General features: G+C 39.7%; 1 protein-coding gene across 8 annotated transcripts in view; it reads right to left on the reverse strand.

Moving 5' to 3' along the window:
• Syt16 (synaptotagmin 16) overlaps nt 1-22,430 on the reverse strand; it is a 290,398-nt gene that overhangs the window by 147,433 nt on the left and 120,535 nt on the right. Inside the window, exon 1 of one of the 8 annotated variants that reach the window (XM_074067838.1) lies at nt 12,075-12,176. The exons of the other annotated variants lie outside the window; for them this stretch is intronic. Within the exon in view, the coding sequence (XP_073923939.1) occupies nt 12,075-12,135 (61 nt within the window). The 5' untranslated portion in view covers nt 12,136-12,176. Of the gene's footprint in view, nt 1-12,074; nt 12,177-22,430 lie in introns of those variants that run through there. 8 annotated transcript variants of the gene reach the window in all.

Genomic DNA, 22,430 nt, shown 5'->3' on the forward strand with positions numbered 1-22,430 from the left:
GCAGCCAGCTATCAAATGTGTAGGCTAAGAAACCTATTATTTAAAACCTGTTAATTGAGATTCCAAGATGGCGGCTAGAGGTAGGAAGCAGAAAGCGACCCTCCTATAGTGAAATCTTGGAGAGACGCTGGAGACACACTTTGCAGGCATAATCACTGAGAAAAGGCATAACTTTGACCCCTCCACATCTCCAGCCGGTGCAGAGAATCTCCACTTCACGTTAAACGGAGAAACAAGGAGGGCCCCTGGGGCCGCCAGTGGCCGGCGCCCATACGGCGTGGGAAGACGCGGACCAGGTGAGCTTCGCGGTACCGCGGTAGCCCCACAGACAAGCCTGGGCCAGAGCAGCATAGCCCCCTGGACAGACTGACCTCCACCCGGGGAAAAAAGAGAAACTGAGTAATAAGCAATAAGAACAGTTAAGACACGCTGGAAAGAGGGTGGGGCACCCTGAGCGCTGAAGATTGGGGGAAGGGAACCCTTCCCGGGACTGTAAATAAACAAGCCGGGCGGCCGGAGAGCCTCTGGCGGGAGCGGGGCGCGCCCAGCAACCAGGAGCGGGGAAGCTTGTGAGAGGAGGGAAGAAAACTCCACAGGAGAGGAGGGAAGACCCACTTCCCACGTGAACTGTAAACAAACATGGCGGCCGGCAGGAGCAGCAGCACCGCCCAGTAAACAGGAGCAGGAAAGCTTGTGAAAGTGGCAGTGGGAGGAAAACTTCAGAGGAGAGGGGGAAGACCCACCTCCCACATGAACTGTAAATAAACACGCAGGCCTAACAACGCAGAGGCAGTGTCACCTTTCCCAGTGCTTGGAAAGGGGAAAGCCTGTAGCAGAGGCCCCCGCACAGGAGAACTCTGAGCAAACAAAGCCTGTGGGACCAGGTGAGTGCTAAGCTCACCCCAGAGATCTGCATAAATAATGCCGCCAGCTACAGGCGGAGAGCAGCAGGCAGGCAAGCCACAGTTGCAGATACCACTCTCAGAACTGCCTCAAGAAGCTTTTTTTTCTTTTTCTCCCTACCTTTGATGAGAGAACAACCGAATTACACCTGCAAGCCGAAAAACTTACTGAAACTGTATTGCATTTGAACTGGGGACACTTGGTGGGGCTTTTTTTTTTTTTTTCTTCTGTGTGTGTGTGAGTGTAGGTTTGTTCTACTTTATGCATCCCCTTTGATGAGACAACTACAGAACAACATCTGAGGCACCAACTCCAGGACTGGAGATTGAGATGGACACCCAAATTATTAAGACTGAAACTGCATTGCATATAAACTTGGAAGTTTTTTGGTTTTTTTTTTTTTAATTTTCTATTTTCCATTTTATTTTAATTCATTTTTATAAATAGATATTACTTTCATTTACTTATTTATTTTTTTATCTTTGATTTTCAATCCTCTCTCTGTCTCTCTAATGTCTGTTCAGCTTACTGTCGATTAGTACACTAACACTCCCTGTTTATACCTTTGAAACTCTCTTGTCTGATACCTTGTTCTGCTTTCTCACTCTTGTCTGTATATTTGTTTTCCCCTTTTCTTTAACTTCTTGCTTTCCATCTCAGCTCACTCTTCCATTCTCAATATTACCATTGTTATTATTACAAGCTAGAAAATACTTAATTACACACAGTACAGGGACAGTAACAACACCAAGGACAATGACGGGAAGACAGAAAAAACAAGGAAACCAGTTTCCCCACAGCAAAAAATTAGTACGGGAACCAGAGGGGAATGAAGAGAACAGAAACTCAGATCCAGACTCCAACAAAATGAAGATAAACTATGCCAAAGGACCCAATGAAGCCCACAAGAATAATTTAAAAGAAGACATACTACAAGTACTCAATGAGAATTTTATAGAGATGATACTGGATAGGGTCAACCAAAATGTACAGGAGACACTCAAGAAATTCCAAGACAATAAAAATAGAGAATTTGAAAAAGCAAAAGAAGAAATAAAGGAAACCATAGAAGCACTGTATAAACACCAAAGTGAAAGAGAGAACACAATGAATAAATGGATAAATGAACTCAGGACAAAAATAGACAACAATAAAGAAGAAAACTGCCAGGATATGGAAAACCTCAGAAAAAAGAACGAAACAGAACTGCAAAACAAAATGGAAGGCCAATCCAGCAGAATAGAACAAACAGAAGACAGAATCTCAGAACTTGAAGATGAAATGGTAATTAAAGGAAAACGCGAAGAACTATTAATTAAACAACTCAAGACCTGTGAAAAGAAAATGCAAGAACTCACTGACTCCATCAAAAGACCAAACTTGAGAATTATGGGCATCGAAGAAGGAGAAGAGGTGCAAGCGAAGGGAATGCGTAATATATTCAACAAAATAATAATGGAAAATTTCCCAAATCTAGAGAAAGATATTCCCATACAAATGCAAGAGGCCTCCAGGACACCAAACAGACCAGATCAAAATAGAACTACTCCACGACATATCATCATTAAAACAACAAGTTCAGAAACTAAGGAAAGAATATTGAAGGCTGTAAGAGAGAAAAAACAAGTAACATACAAAGGTAAACCCATCAAAATCACAGCAGACTTCTCAACAGAAACATTAAAAGCAAGAAGAGCGTGGGGTGAGATCTTCCGGGCACTGAATGAAAATAACTTCAACCCCAGGATACTCTACCCAGCAAAGCTATCATTCAAAATAGATGGAGCAATAAAAGTCCTCCATGATAAGCAGAAACTAAAACAATATGTGACCACAAAGCCACCATTACAAAAGATTCTGCAAGGGATCCTGCACACAGAAAGTGACACCCAACTTAACCATGAAAAGGCAGGCAGCACCAAACCACAGGATAAGAAAAAGCAAGACAGTAGAGAGTAACATCAAGTTAGGTACACACAATCAAACCTTCAAACAACTAAGATAACTAAATGGCAGGAATCACCACATACCTATCAGTAATAACACTTAATGTTAATGGACTTAATTCACCCATCAAAAGACACCGTTTGACAAAATGGATTAAAAAAGAAGATCCAACAATTTGTTGCTTACAGGAGACTCATCTCACCGACAGAAATAAGCATATGCTTAGGATGAAAGGCTGGAAGAAGATTTACCAAGCCAATGGCATCTGAAAACAAGCAGGAGCAGCAATACTTATCTCTGACAAAGTAGACTTCAAACCTACATTGATCAAACGAGATAAAGAAGGACATTCCATGCTAATAAATGGGGAAATAGACCAAAAGGAAATAATAAACATCAATCTGTACGCACCCAATGTCAACGCACCCAATTTCATCAAACATACCCTGAAAGACCTAAAAGCATATATAAACGCCAACACAGTGGTTGTGGGAGACTTTAACACTCCATTATCATCAATAGATAGGTCATCCAAACAAAAACTCAATAAAGAAATCCAAGATCTAAAATATGCAATAGATCAAGTGGACCTAGTAGATGTCTACAGAACATTTCATCCAACCTCTACACAATATACATTCTTCTCAGCAGCCCATGGAACCTTCTCCAAAATAGATCATATCCTAGGGCCCAAAGCAAGCCTCAGCAAATATAAGAAAACAGAAATAATACCGTGCATACTATCTGACCACAATGCAGTAAAAGTAGAACTCAACAACAAAAGTAAAGACAAAAAACATGCAAACAGCTGGAAACTAAATAACTCATTACTTAATGAACAATGGATCATCAATGAAATAAAAGAGGATATTAAAAAGTTCCTGGAAGTCAATGAAAATGAAAACACAACCTACCGGAACCTATGTGACATAGCTAAGGCAGTCTTGAGAGGAAAGTTTATAGCCATGAGTGCATATATTAAAAAGATTGAAAGATCCCAAATCAATGACCTAATGATACATCTCAAACTCCTAGAAAAACAAGAACAAGCAAATCCCGAAACAAATAGAAGGAGAGAAATAATAAAAATAAGAGCTGAAATCAACGAAATAGAAACCAAAAAAACCATACAAAGAATTAATGAAACAAAAAGTTGGTTCTTTGAAAAAATAAACAAGATCGATACACCCCTGGCAAACCTGACTAAAATGAGGAGAGAAAAAACCCAAATTAGTAGAATTAGGAATGCAAAAGGGGAGATAACAACAAACACCATGGAAGTCCAGGAAATCATCAGAGACTACTTTGACAACCTATATTCAAATAAATTTGAAAATCTTAAAGAAATGGACAGATTTCTAGATAAATATGATCATCCAAAACTGAACCAAGAGGAAATTAATCACCTGAATAGACCTATAACACAAAATGAAATTGAAGCAGCAATCAAGAGTCTCCCCAAAAAGAAAAGTCCAGGACCTGATGGATTCTCTGCTGAATTCTATCAGTCCTTTAAAGAAGAACTGATACCAACCCTCCTTAAACTGTTCCATGAAATAGAAAGGGAAGGAAAACTGCCAAACACATTTTATGAAGCCAGTATTACACTTATCCCAAAACCAGGCAAAGACACCTCCAAAAAGGAGAACTATAGGCCAATCTCCTTAATGAACATTGATGCAAAAATCCTCAACAAAATAATGGCAAACCGAATTCAGCAACACATCAAAAAGATTATTCACCACGACCAAGTAGGCTTCATCCCAGGGATGCAGGGGTGGTTCAACATACGAAAATCAATAAACGTAATAAACCACATTAACAGAAGCAAAGACAAAAACCACTTGATCATCTCAATAGATGCAGAAAAAGCCTTTGATAAGATCCAACACCATTTCATGATAAAAGCGCTAAGAAAACTAGGAATAGAAGGAAAGTTCCTCAACATTATAAAAGCTATATAAGACAAACCTACAGCCAGCATTATACTTAACGGAGAAAAATTAAAACCATTCCCTCTAAAATCAGGAACCAGACAAGGATGCCCACTATCTCCACTCCTATTCAACATAGTACTGGAATTCCTAGCCAGAGCAATTAGGCAAGAAGAAGGAATAAAAGGAATACAAATAGGTAAAGAAACTGTGAAAATATCCCTATTTGCAGATGACATGATCCTATACCTTAAAGACCCAAAAAACTCTACTCAGAAGCTTCTAGACATCATCAATAGCTATAGCAAGGTAGCAGGATATAAAATCAACATAGAAAAATCATTAGCATTTCTATACACTAACAATGAGCAAACGGAAAAAGAATGTATGAAAACAATTCCATTTACAATAGCCTCAAACAAAATCAAATACCTAGGTGTAAACCTAACAAAAGATGTGAAAGACCTCTACAAGGAAAACTATACACTTCTGAAGAAAGAGATTGAGGAAGACTATAGAAAGTGGAGAGATCTCCCATGCTCATGGATTGGTAGAATCAACATAGTAAAAATGTCGATACTCCCCAAAGTAATCTACATGTTTAATGCAATTCCCATCAAAATTCCAATGACATTCATTAAAGAGATTGAAAAATCTACCGTTAAATTTATATGGAAACACAAGAGGCCACGAATAGCCAAGGCAATACTCAGTCAAAAGAACAATGCAGGAGGTATCACAATACCTGACTTCAAACTATATTACAAAGCAATAACAATAAAAACAGCATGGTACTGGCACAAAAACAGACATGAAGACCAGTGGAACAGAATAGAGGACCCAGATATGAAGCCACACAACTATAAGCAACTTATCTTTGACAAAGGAGCTAAAAATATACGATGGAGAAATAGCAGCCTCTTCAACAAAAACTGCTGGGAAAACTGGTTAGCAGTCTGCAAAAACTGAAACTAGATCCATGTATATCACCCTATACCAAGATTAACTCAAAATGGATCAAGGATCTTAATATCAGACCCCAAACTCTTAAGTTGATACAAGAAAGAGTAGGAAATACTCTGGAGTTAGTAGGTATAGGTAAGAACTTTCTCAATGAAACCCCAGCAGCACAGCAACTAAGAGATAGCATAGATAAATGGGACCTCATAAAACTAAAAAGCTTCTGTTCATCAAAAAAATGGTCTCTAAACTGAAGAGAACACCCACAGAGTGGGAGAAAATATTTGCCAATTATACATCAGACAAAGGACTGATAACCAGAATATACAGGGAACTTAAAAAACTAAATTCTCCCAAAACTAGTGAACCAATAAAGAAATGGGCATGTGAACTAAACAGAACTTTCTCAAAAGAAGAAATTCAAATGGCCAGAAAACACATGAAAAAATGCTCACCATCTCTAGCAATAAAGGAAATGCAAATTAAAACCACGCTAAGATTCCACCTCACCCCTGTTAGAATAACCATCATCAGCAACACCACCAACAACAGGTGTTGGCGAGGATGCGGGGAAAAAGGAACCTTCTTACACTGTTGGTGGGAATGTAGACTAGTACAACCACTCTGGAAAAAAATTTGGAGGCTATTTAAAAAGCTGGACATCGATCTACCATTTGATCCAGCAATACCACTCTTGGGGATATACCCAAAAGACTGTTACTCCAGAGGCACCTGCACACCCATGTTTATTGCAGCACTATTCACAATAGCCAAGTTATGGAAACAGCCAAGATGTCCCACCACTGACGAATGGATTAAGAAAATGTGGTATCTATACACAGTGGAATTTTATGCAGCCTTGAAGAAGAACGAAATGTTATCATTCGCTGGTAAATGGATGGAATTGGAGAACATCATTCTGAGTGCGGTTAGCCTGGCTCAAAAAACCAAAAATCGTATGTTCTCCCTCATATGTGGACATTAGATCAAGGGCAAACACAACAAGGGGATTGGACTATGAGCACATGATAAAAGCGAGAGCACACAAGGGAGGGATGAGGATAGGTAAAACACCTAAAAAACTAGCTAGCATTTGTTGCCCTTAACGCAGAGAAACTAAAGCAGATACCTTAAAGCAACTGAGGCCAATAGGAAAAGGGGCACAGGTACTAGAGAAAAGGTTAGACCAAAAAGAATTAACCTGGAAGGTAACACCCACGCAGAGGAAATCAATGTGAGTCAATGCCCTGTATAGCTATCCTTATCTCAACCAGCAAAACCCCTTGTTCCTTCCTATTATTGCTTATACTCTCTCTACAACAAAATTAGAAATAAGGGCAAAATAGTTTCTGCTGGGTATTGGGGGGGGGAGAGGGAGGGGGTGGAGTGGGTGGTAAGGGAGGGGGTGGGGGCAGTGGGGAGAAATGAACCAATCCTTGTATGCACATATGAATAATAAAAGAAAAATGAAAGAAAAAAAATTAAAAAAATAAAACCTGTTAATTAAGAAGGAACTCTGGAGAACCTTAATTCAACCCTTCATTAAAATAGAAGGGATGGGGCTGTAGTTCACTAGTAGAGTGCTTGCACAGTATGCACAAGACTCTGGACTTGATCACCAGCACTGCAATTTAAAAAAAGGATTATTTAAAAAAAGGATTATATATACGATGGAGAAATAGCAGCCTCTTCAACAAAAACTGCTGGGAAAACTGGTTAGCAGTCTGCAAAAAACTGAAACTAGATCCATGTATATCACCCTATACCAAGATTAACTCAAAATGGATCAAGGATCTTAATATCAGACCCCAAACTCTTAAGTTGATACAAGAAAGAGTAGGAAATACTCTGGAGTTAGTAGGTATAGGTAAGAACTTTCTCAATGAAACCCCAGCAGCACAGCAACTAAGAGATAGCATAGATAAATGGGACCTCATAAAACTAAAAAGCTTCTGTTCATCAAAAGAAATGGTCTCTAAACTGAAGAGAACACCCACAGAGTGGGAGAAAATATTTGCCAATTATACATCAGACAAAGGACTGATAACCAGAATATACAGGGAACTTAAAAAACTAAATTCTCCCAAAACTAATGAACCAATAAAGAAATGGGCATGTGAACTAAACAGAACTTTCTCAAAAGAAGAAATTCAAATGGCCAGAAAACACATGAAAAAATGCTCACCATCTCTAGCAATAAAGGAAATGCAAATTAAAACCACACTAAGATTCCACCTCACCCCTGTTAGAATAGCCATCATCAGCAACACCACCAACAACAGGTGTTGGCGAGGATGCGGGGAAAAAGGAACCCTTTTACACTGTTGGTGGGAATGTAGACTAGTACAACCACTCTGGAAAAAAATTTGGAGGCTACTTAAAAAGATGGACATCGATCTACCATTTGATCCAGCAATACCACTCTTGGGGATATACCCAAAAGACTGTTACTCCAGAGGCACCTGCACATCCATGTTTATTGCGGCACTATTCACAATAGCCAAGTTATGGAAACAGCCAAGATGTCCCAGCACTGACGAATGGATTAAGAAAATGTGGTATCTATACACAATGGAATTTTATGCAGCCATGAAGAAGAACGAAATGTTATCATTCGCTGGTAAATGGATGGAATTGGAGAACATCATTCTGAGTGCGGTTAGCCTGGCTCAAAAGACCAAAAATCGTATGTTCTCCCTCATATGTGGACATTAGATCAAGGGCAAACACAACAAGTGGATTGGACTATGAGCACATGATAAAAGCGAGAGCACACAAGGGAGGGGTGAGGATAGGTAAGACACCTAAAAAACTAGCTAGCATTTGTTGCCCTTAATGCAGAGAAACTAAAGCAGATACCTTAAAGCAACTGAGGCCAATAGGAAAAGGGGACCAGGAACTAGAGAAAAGGTTAGATCAAAAAGAATTAACCTAGAAGGTAACACCCACGCACAGGAAATCAATGTGAGTCAATGCCCTGTATAGCTATCCTTATCTCAACCAGCAAAACCCCTTGTTCCTTCCTATTATTGCTTATACTCTCTCTACAACAAAATTAGAGATAAGGGCAAAATAGTTTCTGCTGGGTATTGAGGGGGGGAGCGGGAGGGGGTGGAGTGGGTGGTAAGGGAGGGGGTGGGGGCAGGGGGGAGAAATGAACCAAGCCTTGTATGCACATATGAATAATAAAAGAAAAATGAAAAAAAATAAATAAATAAATAAATAAATAAAGGATTATAGTACAAAGAGGCCAACAGATCTGTTCCAAATACCTAACATACCCAGCAGTATGTAACAAAGCCAACCACAGCCCAGACTTCCCCGTGCATTCTGACTGTGCTGATTTTACAATACTCTGCTTTTTCTCCCTAAAATCCTATTCCATAGAATCTTTTCAGTAACAGCCCCCAACAGAAAAAGCCTCAAACCCCTCACCAAATAAAGAAAGCCATGGTAAACCATACACACACACACACACACACACACACACACACACACACACACACACACACACAGGTTTGACAATCAAGAGCATCTGCTTAAATACTTCTGATGGTTTGAAAGCTCATTGCTGTGCCAAGCAACCCCTTCCTTCCTTGTCCACGTCTTCTATTTAAACATTCTTCCTCACAAAGAAAGCCAGTACCAAGCTTGCCAAATACCTGAAGACAGCTCTACACCTACCAGATTTTTTTCTCTAACACAAACAATAGTCGTTTCTCCAACCATTCTCAAAAAATACAATTGATTCTTCATTTTTACTCGTTGCCCTCCTCTTCCCCAGAAAACAGGACTAACCCTAAACAATTTTGACCTTGAAAAGAGGGCAGAAATAAGATCTTTGAAAGAATGTCCTTTGGTGCCTATTTCTCTAACATTTCAAGGCAAAATTGCCATTCCCACTAGCTCTATAGGATGTCTGAACAGTAATATGTAGAACCCATCAACAGAAAACATTACTTGAGAGTATTCTGTTTTCAAATCAACTTATATTTTGTAGAGACCAAAGGAAAAGAAGCTATGAGCATCCAAGCATATTGAGATTCAAGTATCTAAAGAAAAGAAATTAAGGGCCACAATATCACAGAACAGCATTATCAAACTTTCTAGCATGAATTAAAAGATTTCAAAACATTCTCTCCTATTTTTCTCCTTTCAACCACCATAGCTAGTCTAAGAAAGCACTCACTGAAATATTTCAAAACTAAAAATATTCAGTACATGTTTTTGATGGGATTGCAACCATCTAAACTCCTGCCGAGATTCTGTTTCAGAATCCCACTGTGAGTAGAAAAACATGACAAAAAAGAATATTTCTCAGTTTATCTCATATCTGTCCTTTCTTTACTTTCATTGCTTAAACCTAGTGGAGTCCCATTTTGGTAACACTACTGACATTTCCACTGAAGAGGTTAATGATTCAATATGTCTGTTCTCCAACATGGAAAACTTCTGAGATGACTCCTTCAATAATTCAACTGTTTATAGGACATCCACTTATGACAGGGATTTGATGTCTAACTTAGGAAAGCTTAACAAAGATTTTCAAGAAAGGCTCCATCCATGGAAAATTTATTCCACAGAAAACAAGACTTGAAGAAGAAATCTAACAAACATTTGTGCTGTGGATAAAGCCAAGGACCTTGCACATGCTAGGCAAGCACTCTAACACTGAGCTACTAAACATCTTGAGAAATATTTTCAGAGGACAAAGTGACTTAGCAAGAACTACTCCAGCAACTTAATTTTTAAAAATTCCATTATCTACATCTGTAAGCAATGCCTTGTCTTATTGATGATTTTAAACTAAAAATAAGATCAATATCTGAAAATTGTATATTAAAGATCTTTGTGCAAGAAGATAGTATATTCTGTCAATTTTTAAATATTAATATTGGTAAACAAGCTAGTTTAATTAATGAAAAATGTTTTTTTTTTTTTTTTTTTTTTTCATTTTTCTTTTATTATTCATATGTGCATACAAGGCTTGGTTTATTTCTCCCCCCTGCCCCCACCCCCTCCCTTACCACCCACTCCACCCCCTCCCGCTTTCCCCCTCAATACCCAGCAGAAACTATTTTGCCCTTATCTCTAATTTTGTTGTAGAGAGAGTATAAGCAATAATAGGAAGGAACAAGGGGTTTTGCTGGTTGAGATAAGGATAGCTATACAGGGCATTGACTCACGAAAAATGTTTTTATATATGGCCAAAAAAGCCTTGCCTGGAAAAGATAAAGAACCTCTTTTGCCTCTGGATGAATTTCATCTGGTTCCAGATATTTTCCAAAGTGCTTGTTGACTTAAGATGTTATTTTTAAGATAAATCATTTTAATTGTCCATAAGCTGGAAGGCGAGGTCCTATCAAATACTTCACTGAGGTAGTAATATGGGAATTTGATGTTGGGAAATGGTACATTTACAGCTGTGGTAATAATAGTAGGGTTCATCCATCTGAGAAAGGAATGGCGAGTGAGAGGTGGCACCAAAATGAGTCACAATGCTAAGAAGAAAAGAGAGAGATTCTGTTTGACCAGATAAGGGGGAAAATGAGCAGACTTTGAAGCCACAGGCTAGGCCAAGAGAGGATACATTGAGAGCATCAAGCAGGAAAGCATTTCCTAAAGGATCACACTGGAAAAAGGGAGAAGTATCAAGCAATTTCTTCTCACAAAGTCACTATGGTTCAAAAGAGAGCTCCCGATTGCAGAGAAGAATGGGAAGACTGGGCAAGAAGATTAAAAAAATAAAACTTTTACCCACTCTCCAGGGCAAAGACTAGCCTGAAGAGTGAAGACACAGGTGTGCTCCTGAATTACCGCTGATTTGTACACAGGTTGGTGCCTTGATGGTGGTGTTGTGAATCTGGGAACCCTTGGAGGCCTGTGATGATGGAGCGTCTCACCAAGTGTAACAAAGGCACAGTTAGTGACTGGAGACATCCCAGTCCAAGACAGGCCATAGGCACAAGGAAAGACACGGGTATTTGCACAACACAACCATGATCAGGAGCCTGTTTAACCTCAGAGGCGGAGAACCTCACCTTCAACACCAGCAAACATGTCGGCCTGCCAACTAAGATAACAAGGAGAGGTGCTATTCCTCCCCACTGTGACAAACCTAGTCAACTTTTTGTGGATCAAAACTCATGTCTCCAAAATAGCAGTCCATTTGCATAAAGAAGCAAGTGTTATGGTCTCCTCTGAGACCCAGGAAGGCCCTCCTTCCTGTGGAATCAGGTAGGGTAAAGGGAAGCCCATCTGTGACTCTTCAAGTAGAGCTGCCCCTCCCCTTCAATCCCCCGCAAGACACCCAAGAAAAGCAAAACTTACAGGCCTTGTCAACCACTCTGGTTCTCCGTCTGATCTGAGGGACAGCTGGTCTGAAGAGCATTCCAGGGAAACCTGCCCACCCCTACGTGGGTTACAAACGGAAAGCCTTGTAGGGGAGGAATACGGAAGGAGCCAAGCAAGATCTGAATCTCCAGGGAAGCTACTCAGAACAAAGGCAAGCAGAGTAATAATTATTATATTTTACATTTGCATGGCATTTACTATGCTCCAGGCACGTCACTCTCATTTAAGTCTAACAATGGTGCTATGAAGTTGGAATTATTACTATTATCACTTAACAGATAAGAAAAGCTTGGGCTTTGGAAAATGAATGACATACCCACAGTTGCAGAGTGGTAAGTGTCAGAGCCAGGATTTGACCCCGGCAGTCTGGCCGAGTCCAAAGTTTTAGTCACTCTGATATTCTACTTCATCATGGGATTTTTGGGACTAGATTGCAATACTCTCAGAATGGGTTTAGTGATTGTGAGCAGAGCGGTTTTAGCTTGAATTTCAGAGACTAAAACAAGAACTTATAAGTGACAAATGAGGACCTCTGACATCAATCCAAACCAGAAGGTGGAAATAGAGAAAGCGAGAAATAAAGAGATTATCTCTTCAAAGGTCGAGGTTAAAGTCAAAAATCTGTGCCAATACTGTAAGGAGAATAATAATAATCTACATAATTGCAATTTAATGCATCTGTTTATTCTGTACATTCTATTCATCTTTGGAGAGTTCCTCCCAGCATAAAAATTATCATGTGCGTAAGCAGATGACTGCAATAAATATGGTAAGAAACTAGCATTGCTTGAGAGTTTTTTTTAGGGGGGGGAAGAAAGGCTGCTAATTCTAAGATTGGGAGTTGAAAAGCCCCCAGATGACATCAGCCTAAATTCTCCTGGAAAAGAATGACAGGAAGTTGGCTCCGGAAACTTTCTCTTTGGAGGTGACTCATTTTGTCACCACAGATAGCAGTAAAATCTATAGGGAACAGGGTCCTGGAATGAAGGGTCACAGGAGATGCTCAGCCTCTGTCCTGTTTCTCATTTTCTTCCTCCAGAAATGCTGTTATGGGATAAATTGAATCATCTCCCACCCATTGCCAAATTCATATCTTGAAGTCCTAACCCCTAGTCACTCAGAACATAACCATTTTGGGAGATAAGGTCTTCAAAGCAATAAGGTAAAATGAGTTCTTCAGAATGGACCCAAATCCAACACACCCAGTGTCTTTATAACAAGAAGAAATTTAGCCACAGGCATGTACACAGCAGAGCAAAATCCATGTGAAGACAGGGAGATGGACATCTAGAACAATGAGAAAGCATGAACCCAACCCTGGTGATACCTCAATCTCAGACTCCTATCTCCAGAACTGCAAAAAAAGTTCTAATTTTTTAAGCCTTGTAGTCAGTGCCATCTCTTTCCCTCAAGTTTTCTCTCTGAAATGCTATGTATGGTGGGGGTAACAGAAGAGGCATCAGATGAAAGATAGAGTGGGTATTTCTTGCAAGAGTGTAAGTTCCCTGAAGACTGGATACTTCTTTACCATGCTTACTCCCTGCTACCTGTACAAGTGAGTATTTCATCAGTACATATTGGACAGATATGTGGATGAATAGATGAATCCTAAGCCCATTCTTCCCATTTCTAGTTCTGACCCAAGAAACCCAAAAGTCACAATATATCTGGGGAGTCTGGTACCTAATGCATCCTTCCATTTCTGCCACTGAAACAACAACCACTGCTCTTCCCAGGCTGCCTGGAAAGGAGAGGAGGATTTCCCTGCTCCTCTAAAGTAGCTGTGTGTCAAGATGATTACCCTGACTGGTCCAAAGGTCATCAGAGACTTTTTCAGCAAAATCTGCATCAGTTTTAACCAAAGAGCAGAGGAGGTTAGGCACACATATGAGCTGACAACTGATAAATAAGATCTAAAAGATAAGTCAGCCCCTTACTGTTGAGAGACTTCCCTTCACAACTGATAAGATGAGAAGTTAGTCTTCTCTTAAGGCAAATGATCACCTTGACTTTTCTACAACTTACTAACCTGTTAAATAAGCGAGACAAACCATTGCCAGGTATGGTTGCCATTAACACTGTGCTTGTTCAGCAATTAGTAATGATAACTAGCTTTAAAATCACAATGGAATATTGCTTCAAAGAAAGACCAGTTTAAGGCAAATGCAAACTGTGAAGCTCTTGAAAATGGAATCACCCCCTGGGGAATCACTCATCCTGCTCTGTATATATTGAACAATGGATGTTCCTGGTAGAGTCTCCATTGTTGACTTTGTTGTCTGTAAGCCAATTCTATGTTTATGCTCGACAGCTAATGAGAAGGCTTTTTCCACTACTGCTAAATTCACCAATGAGAACAAATTGTTCATATTTAACAAAATGCAGTTGTGCTGATATACTTTGTGACATAAGGTATAAATGCTATTTTAAGAATACCTGAAAACGGGCGGAATTGTGACAAGGAAGGGAACCCAATGGGGCCAACAGCCTGAGGTGATAAGAAGATGTAGAGGATGCCGCAGGGGCTTGTGACCTTACTCTTCCTGAGGCTCAAACCTCTGAGACACACGTGGAAGAGCTGGGAGAACAGACAGAGATCAGCGGAGGCAGGGAGTGGGGCAGAGGGCAGAGAGGAAGGCCAGGGGAGTGTAGAAAAGGAAAGAGTGATGATGTGTACCAACATTAGATGAATCTAGTGAATCTCAGGGCAATTTGGCAAGACCCTGTCTCAAGCCTAGTCAAATTAAAGGATGTATTTCCCTGACATTACCACGGGGTGATTATAACCTCATTATTTGTCTATGACACTGGGAGCTATCACTTTCAATTGACAGAATACTGCTCATTCTAAATACAAATTTAGAATGGTCTAGTATCCTCTCTTTCATTTCTACTAAGCCATAGTTACTGTAGTTTTCTTTGCTGGGAAATCATGGCAGAATATAATGACTCCTTGTGCATTGCTATGGAAACCCTAAAACTTCCTCTAGAAACCATCAGAAAAAGGCAACACATGACCCCACTCTGACTTTCAATCACAATTCTCTCCAAGGAAGAAAACTGAAAATTAGATGGGTTCATTCCGAGTTCCTTTTTCCAATCAAACAGATGGAATTTAGATAAGCTCTTAATGCAAATTGTGATTCATATAATAATATGTAAACTCAAATCTCCCAGGCTTTTTTTCTAAAGAAAGATTCTGATAATTAAATCATTCCTGTACAGCTCAAATTCCTTTAAAACAACATAGATCAAAGAACCTCTCCAATAAATATTTATAATCCTGGCCCAAAGGACCAGAATATCTGTACCCTTTGCTCAATGTATTAAAGCATTGATGATTATGGAAAAGTGTACAACTAAAACTCACAGCCCTTATTTAAAGGGTTTTAAAAGTTATTCAAAAGAACTAATACTTAAAGAGTTCCTACTATGTGCTTGCTAGGATGCAAAGCAAGATCCAAAACAAACTAAACACAGTTACCAGAAATACCCTTTTAAGTCTGTCGATTTAGTCCATAGTGACTCATCAAGGTAAAGGTCCAAATTCATAAGCAAGCACTCTCCTGATGAAATTCAAGGTACCACTCAAGAAGCCAACTCTGTGCTTGGTCGGTTTCATCCCAACAACTTTGCTAGACTGGTTTTATTACCCTCTTTGGTATAGATCAGGACATACAGGCTTCAAGAGATGGAGTGACCTCACCAGTGGTCACAAAACCCTGGCCACATGGAGAGCCAGGACCAGCAATGAAGGGTTAAGGCTTTCCTTTTGCATGCAGGAGAATCTGACTCTGGCTAAAAATTGAAATAAGAATATGAGGAAAAGATATGTGAAGTCCACAGGCCCACAGATTAAAGAGAAAAGGAAACAAGAAAAGGGCCAGAAAGGGCAGTTGAGCATCTAGAATTGAGGGAATTAATAGGAGCCACTATCAGCATGAGTCAGCATTATCACTTTAGTACCTCTATGAAAGGTCACACTGACCTCTGACCTCTAGGAAGGAAGGACAGGGATACTTGATTGGCAGTGCCATCCAAACTTACTATAAGGTGGAGAAGTAGCTCCAGAAACAACAGGAGGGAAAAACAATAGGCAAAAAAAAAAGAGGTAACTATGGAAGATGATAAAAATGTTAAGTGGCTTTCCTTTGGAAAAAATGTTGCTGGGGAGAGATATATCACATCATCATTACACACCTGTCATATATGCAATGGAAATAAATTTTAAAAACAGAAAAAAGGAGGAATGAGCAAGCAAAATATTCTTTCAGCAAACAGCACTAAGTTCACTATGTTAAGACTGCAGCAATTTGCCCAGACTGCCATGTTTTAAACTCCAGAAAGTATGTTAAAAATCCACTTTGTCTCACCACAGGTTACCACAGATGAGTTAAACAGAGCAGAGTCAGCTTGAAATAATTAAATTTTAGACCTGGACAGAACCTCAGCGGTCTTGAGAATGATTCTGTCACTTTACAGATAAGGAAACTGAGGAACTCCCCAAGGTTCCACAAGCTTATTGTTGGCAGAACCAGGAAAACTGAGCTTGCTCCAATCCCCTTCCAGTTTCTGCCCACTGTGTTCCACCTCACCCTTTAGGGTCATCACAGTGAAAGCTCAATGCAGTAAAATAATTCCATCATCTCCTTTGCACTAGGTGCAATGCAATGTAATGCATCTTACTATAGTGGGGTCCAAACCCTATCATGACTTTCCATAAAGAACCTTTGCATAATAATGCCTTGATCTGGGAACTAAACATGTCAGCTTCAGGAATTACATATACATAAAGCATACTACACTTTCTGTCCTATTGTTTTTCTCAGGCTGTTGTACCAGTTTAAAAGAAAATTTGGATGACTAATATTAATGGGCAATTAATAAGCCATTTACATAGGGTCACAAGAGTATAGCACAGAATTGTTTGAAAAATAGAATGACATTAGTGTCGTTGTATCAAATCACAGTATATCTACATAATAAAAAAGATATAATGGTTTTATAAATCATTAAAGTTATAGGCATAGAAATATCTCACACTTGGCTAAAGAAAAAATTTATATGTTAATTTGGGGGAATGGAACACAGGTGTTTTTTTATTTTCTCCTTTTTTTGTATTTCTAATTTTTCTACTATAGATTTTTTTCATAAATAGAAAATAAAGTTATTTTTTAAATGTTTGAACGCTAGGCCATCCAGGAAACCCTCCAATGTGTCTTACAATTTGACACCATCCTCACTGAGCCATCCTACTGAAGAGGCAAAAGACCTCAACATCTGAGGAACAATGTCAGCCCTGCACAGAACCAGTTTCTTCAGATGGAGGAGGACACCCTCCTCAGAGACAAAGGCAAGAGGAAGTAAAGGGTCCTCTGCCCCAAGAGAAAATCATATAACTGCAACGTATGGCCCTATGTCTGAGGAAGAGGGAAGAGTGGAGACTGGAAAACAGGATTAAAGAGTCAGGTATGGTAGTTCCAACTTCATGGATTTTCTTTTGTACGTTTAGAGACACTCAATGAAAACTCCTGCTCCAGATTCAGGTACCTTCTTTCCAAAGTCAGAGTCTCTGTAAAAGCACACCAGGGGAAAGAAGCTTTGCACCTGTCCCTCCTCCTCCTCCTCCTCCTGGCTCTCCTCTCTGACAGGCAGCATGGTGATTTAACCGTCAAACTCTAACCATCACATCTTCTTTCAAGAGCCTCCACAGACCACTCAAAATGACAAAGGAATATAACAAACAAACAAGTGCCTGAAAGCTTTTGTGTTGCCATGGCAACTAGCCTAGCTTTCCTAAACTCACAGGATAAGAAACATTTCAGCAAAGAAAGAGAACAAAAAGAGAAAAGGAGAGAAGGAGGGAGATGAGAGGTTGAGATTGGAAGAGAAAGAACACCTAGATAATAAACTTAGCATCTTATGAATGTATACACCTGATCAATGCTTCTAAAAGCAGTCATAGACAAAGCTAACTACAATCATGTTACAATCATCCTGGACTTGGAAGTCCAGGAAGTAGGTTTTTGCTGTTGATAATGAGTAGGCAGAGATGTGAGGCTGGTCCACTCAGCAGGCAGTTATGAGAGTCACACCCCACCATATCACATGCAGCATGTACATATGTGAGCCATGACAAGTTTAACCTCATGATTAGGTTAAGCTCTGGAATCAAGCTAAGGAGGCAGGCTAGAGGAGAGGACAGGGTCTATCTGTGTGCCCCTACACCAAGCCTTCTTTAAAGATGCCTGCCAGAAATCAGAAGCTTTAAAAACTCTCCAGTTTTTAAAGAAGCATCTACCTTTGGTTTCTAGAATTTGGAGTAGTAATGGTATGAATCTTCTAGGGGAATGACAGGAGGATGTCTCACTTACAAAGGAGCTGGGTGGACTGGTTGCTGGCCACAGTGCCCAGTCTGTGTTCAACTGCTTAAAGCAGTAGCCACTTCCAAGGTAGACTTATCCAGCATATTCACTTTCTATTGCTACTGTAGTAAACGGTCACAAACTTAGTAGCTTAAAAAAACACAAGTATATGATCTTACAGTTCTACAGATGAGAAGTCCAAAATGGGCCTCACTGAGCTAGGATCAAGGTGTCAGTAGGATTGCATTCCCTTCTGGAAACACTAGGAGGGGATCCATTTGCTTGCCTTTTCCAGCTCTGATTCCTTGGTTCATGACCTCTATCATCAAACAGCTGGTGGAGCTGACCTCACAAGGTATTACTCTGACATCCACGTCTACTTCCCTCTTCCATTTACATACACTCTTATGATGATACTGATCTCACCTGGATAGCACAGGATAATATCTCTATTTAAAGATCAACCTTAATTCCATCTGCAAACTTAATTACCCTTTGTTATATAACATAACACAATTGCAAGGTTAAGTGAACATGGGAGATGGGTATGCTGCAGTCTACCAGAACTAGGTAGGAAATCATTACAATGATCCAGGTCAGAACATGAAGAACATCAATGGCTACTGCAATGGGTAGAGAAGGCAATTCCATCAGACACTAATACTGAAAGCTTAGGACTTGGTGGCTGGTTAGCTAGGGGAAGTGAATCTGAGCCTAGGTACCAGCTGTTACCATTCACAGGGAAAACATGTAAGGGATCTTTGACCAATAGGGGAGAAAGATAGCATGGTATACATGAGTCCATGGCCCATCTGGGTAGACACATCCAGTAGCATTAGGCTATGTGAGCAGATGGTCTAGAGACAAGTCTGGACTAGAGAAAAACAAGTGGTGGACAGCAGCAGAAAGTTCATGGATAAAGCAAGGGAGAAGAGCAGGCCAAGCTGTCTGCTCTAGTATGAATCACATGAGAAGAACAGAAAAGCCTGTCTTCATGGGTACTCGTTTCTTACTTAGCATATACAGGTCTGGAACCCTAGATAAGATGTGAGGATCCTTGATAAGGATTGTTATCAGGTGAATTAAGCAAGCTGGCCCCTTCTTGGTAAGGATTGTTATCAAGGTGAATTAAGCAAGCTGGCCCCTTCTTTGCTCAATGAAAGCCATAGGGGAATGTGTCTTATGTTTCCATAAATTCTAAAGTTTTTCTCTAAGTTAAGCACACCACATAATTGCCATAAATCACCAGATTGATTCAAATACAAACTACAGTGTGCATCCAGCAGTCTTTACTTTTTCAGGGCAACTGAACAACATTTAAAACCATATTTAGACCACCATAGTTTTAAATCATTCTTATAACTAATTTTGGAACTCCTTTGCTAAGGCACAATCTTTTTAGAAACAGGCATGGAGAAAAATAATAAAGCCCATTTGATGACCCAAAGTCACAAGTCAAGCTTCTCACAATTCATATTGAGCAGCAAAATACACAGGCCTTTCACTGTGACTTCAGGGACCAAAGGCAAAAGTATTATTAGTGGTTTCAATTTTGTTGTTGCCCAATTACTGCCTATAAAAATATTCCCCCTCAAAAAAATTTAAAGTCCCAAAAGAGGAATGTCGGTAGTGGTTATACTCAAAAGGGTCCTAAGAGATAATCTAGTGAATTCAAGCTCCTAAGTGAGGAAAGAGGAAATCAGTGACCTGCTGGAGGGCTCTTCACTAATGACAGCGTCAGATCCATCATGGCAAGCCTGACTCCCAGTTTAATCCTTCCATAGCCCTTTCTAAATCTCCTCCTTACCTGATTGGTGTGAATTTTCCCTACACACAATACACACTTTCATCTGCTCCTTGCCAACTCTCTATATGAATTTTTAAACACTGAGAATTTTCTTTATTTCATAACCCATGACTCAATCCTCCAATGATTCCAACAATGTTTTCCTAGTCTGCCAAACCTGAGAGGTTAGTGAACAGACTTGATTAGCAAACTTCACAGAACTCGGTCTACCAGATGTTAGAGATGCACAGAGCATAGCTAGAATTGACTGCATAAATAAAAGGCAGAGGTCTCTACAGTAGTAGTTCCTAGATCATTCTTCCATTGGGCCTAAGAATGGACAGAAAAAAACAGAACTAAGCCAATACTAAAGAGTTGAACAAGGAGAAATGTGCTTAGTTCCAGGATTTTTCATAGATATTTAGCAATGTGCTTGCTCCATAGTACGGAGTGAATTTCCCCTCACACTCGCAGGTTGTCACTGACAACTGTGCACACAGGAAGTGTTGTGCTCATGTCTACTAAATCACCTTTCTTCCTGCAAGAGACAGTGCTTTGGGATGTGCTTTCATCCTTATTTATGTATCTATTCTCCTTATCATGTTCCTGATAACAAGCTGTATGCTCTCGCCCCAGAAGGAACCAGTGCTTGATTTTTAACCCAGATTATTAAAAAATAATCAGACACCCCCACTATGCCTTTGAACAGAGGAGTAGCTAATCTTGACAGACATGAGCCCATCTAACAGCAAAGATGCTAGCTCTACAAATGAGAACAAAATGTTCTCAACACCTGCTTCTGCCAAACCCCTGAAGACTGAGCTTCTCACCAAGACATAAAAGAATCAGGTGTCCATAAATGCCAAACCATGTTGCCATGGGATTTCTGCTGACTGCAGATCACTAATCCTCTTATATACAATCTCCTAACCAGGTATGCAGACACACAGAAGGGAGAACGCACATATGCTCACTCATCTCAAAGCCCTATGCCAAGGTCAAAACTAGCATTACAATCAATACATGCATAGTAGAGCAAAACCTTTGGGTTATTCCTTACTTCCTGCAATTGCTACTCAGCAAACAACTTTCTAGCACTACTCCCCTTAGGGCCCCTGAATGACCATTTCTATTTCCATAGTGGAAAAAGCAAATCTCTGGTCAATATCCCTACTCTCCTTTCTGTCACTGGCCTCTATCTAGCTCTAACTTTTAACACACACACACACACACACACACACACACACCCCTTGTTTCCTGTAATAGTCAGGTGAACCCATATGACACAAATACATAAGGCATTTCAACTTCCAACAATAAAATCTCAAATTAATTTAAGAGAAAGAAAAGTTCTGATAGGCTAAATATCAAATTTATACCTATTATGGTTCCTAACAATACTTTCATTAAAAAAAAAAGCTTCCTTCCTTCAGAATGTCTAAATTAGCCAGAAAATTGTTCAGAAGTATGACCAACTCACCTAGTTCTCTTGAACATTCACAACTGCAAAGCAGTTAAACCAGCCACAGTATTTCCCTGCAAGTTGATTCAGTAATTGCTTCAAGGATATCTAATATTTCCTGAAAAAGCACCATTAAGTCCCCTCCTTCTTCTGACACTAGGTTATACCTAGTGTTTTCCTCTTCCTCTAGGTCATAATGACTTTTTACCCTCCACGGAGTTAATAATACATACTCCAACTGTACCAAACTACAGTTCTCAGCTAGGAGAGGTAAAGGAAAGCTAATTCCTTACTTGAACGTGAGGCTCACCAAGTGAATATTTGCTAAAGAGGAGGTAGAGAACTGGTCTGACTCACCACAATAGCAATTAGAACCTTCTGCCTTAATAATTTAATAATTCTTTTTTTGCAAATATATAACCACCTGTTCAGTGGCATTATTAGTTCTTTCTTTATGGGCAAAATTATCTTCCTGATAAATATATTACAAATTATTATTCATCTGCTATCAATCTGTAAGTAATAATTCCCTTTAGGGAACAGATGTAAATTTCTGCCCTGACTAGACTCAGACTCAGGCCATAAATATTTTGGTTAATCACAAAAGGGCTTTGTTTTTCTTATTTGTGCCTATGGCCCCTACAATAAAAAGCCAGTGCAAGATCACAGGTAGGATTCTGATGAAGACAAAATGCCTAGTCTCCTGTGAATATTGTAAC

This window comes from Castor canadensis, chromosome 3 (genome assembly GCF_047511655.1).
Source record: "Castor canadensis chromosome 3, mCasCan1.hap1v2, whole genome shotgun sequence".
NCBI lineage: Eukaryota > Metazoa > Chordata > Mammalia > Rodentia > Castoridae > Castor > Castor canadensis.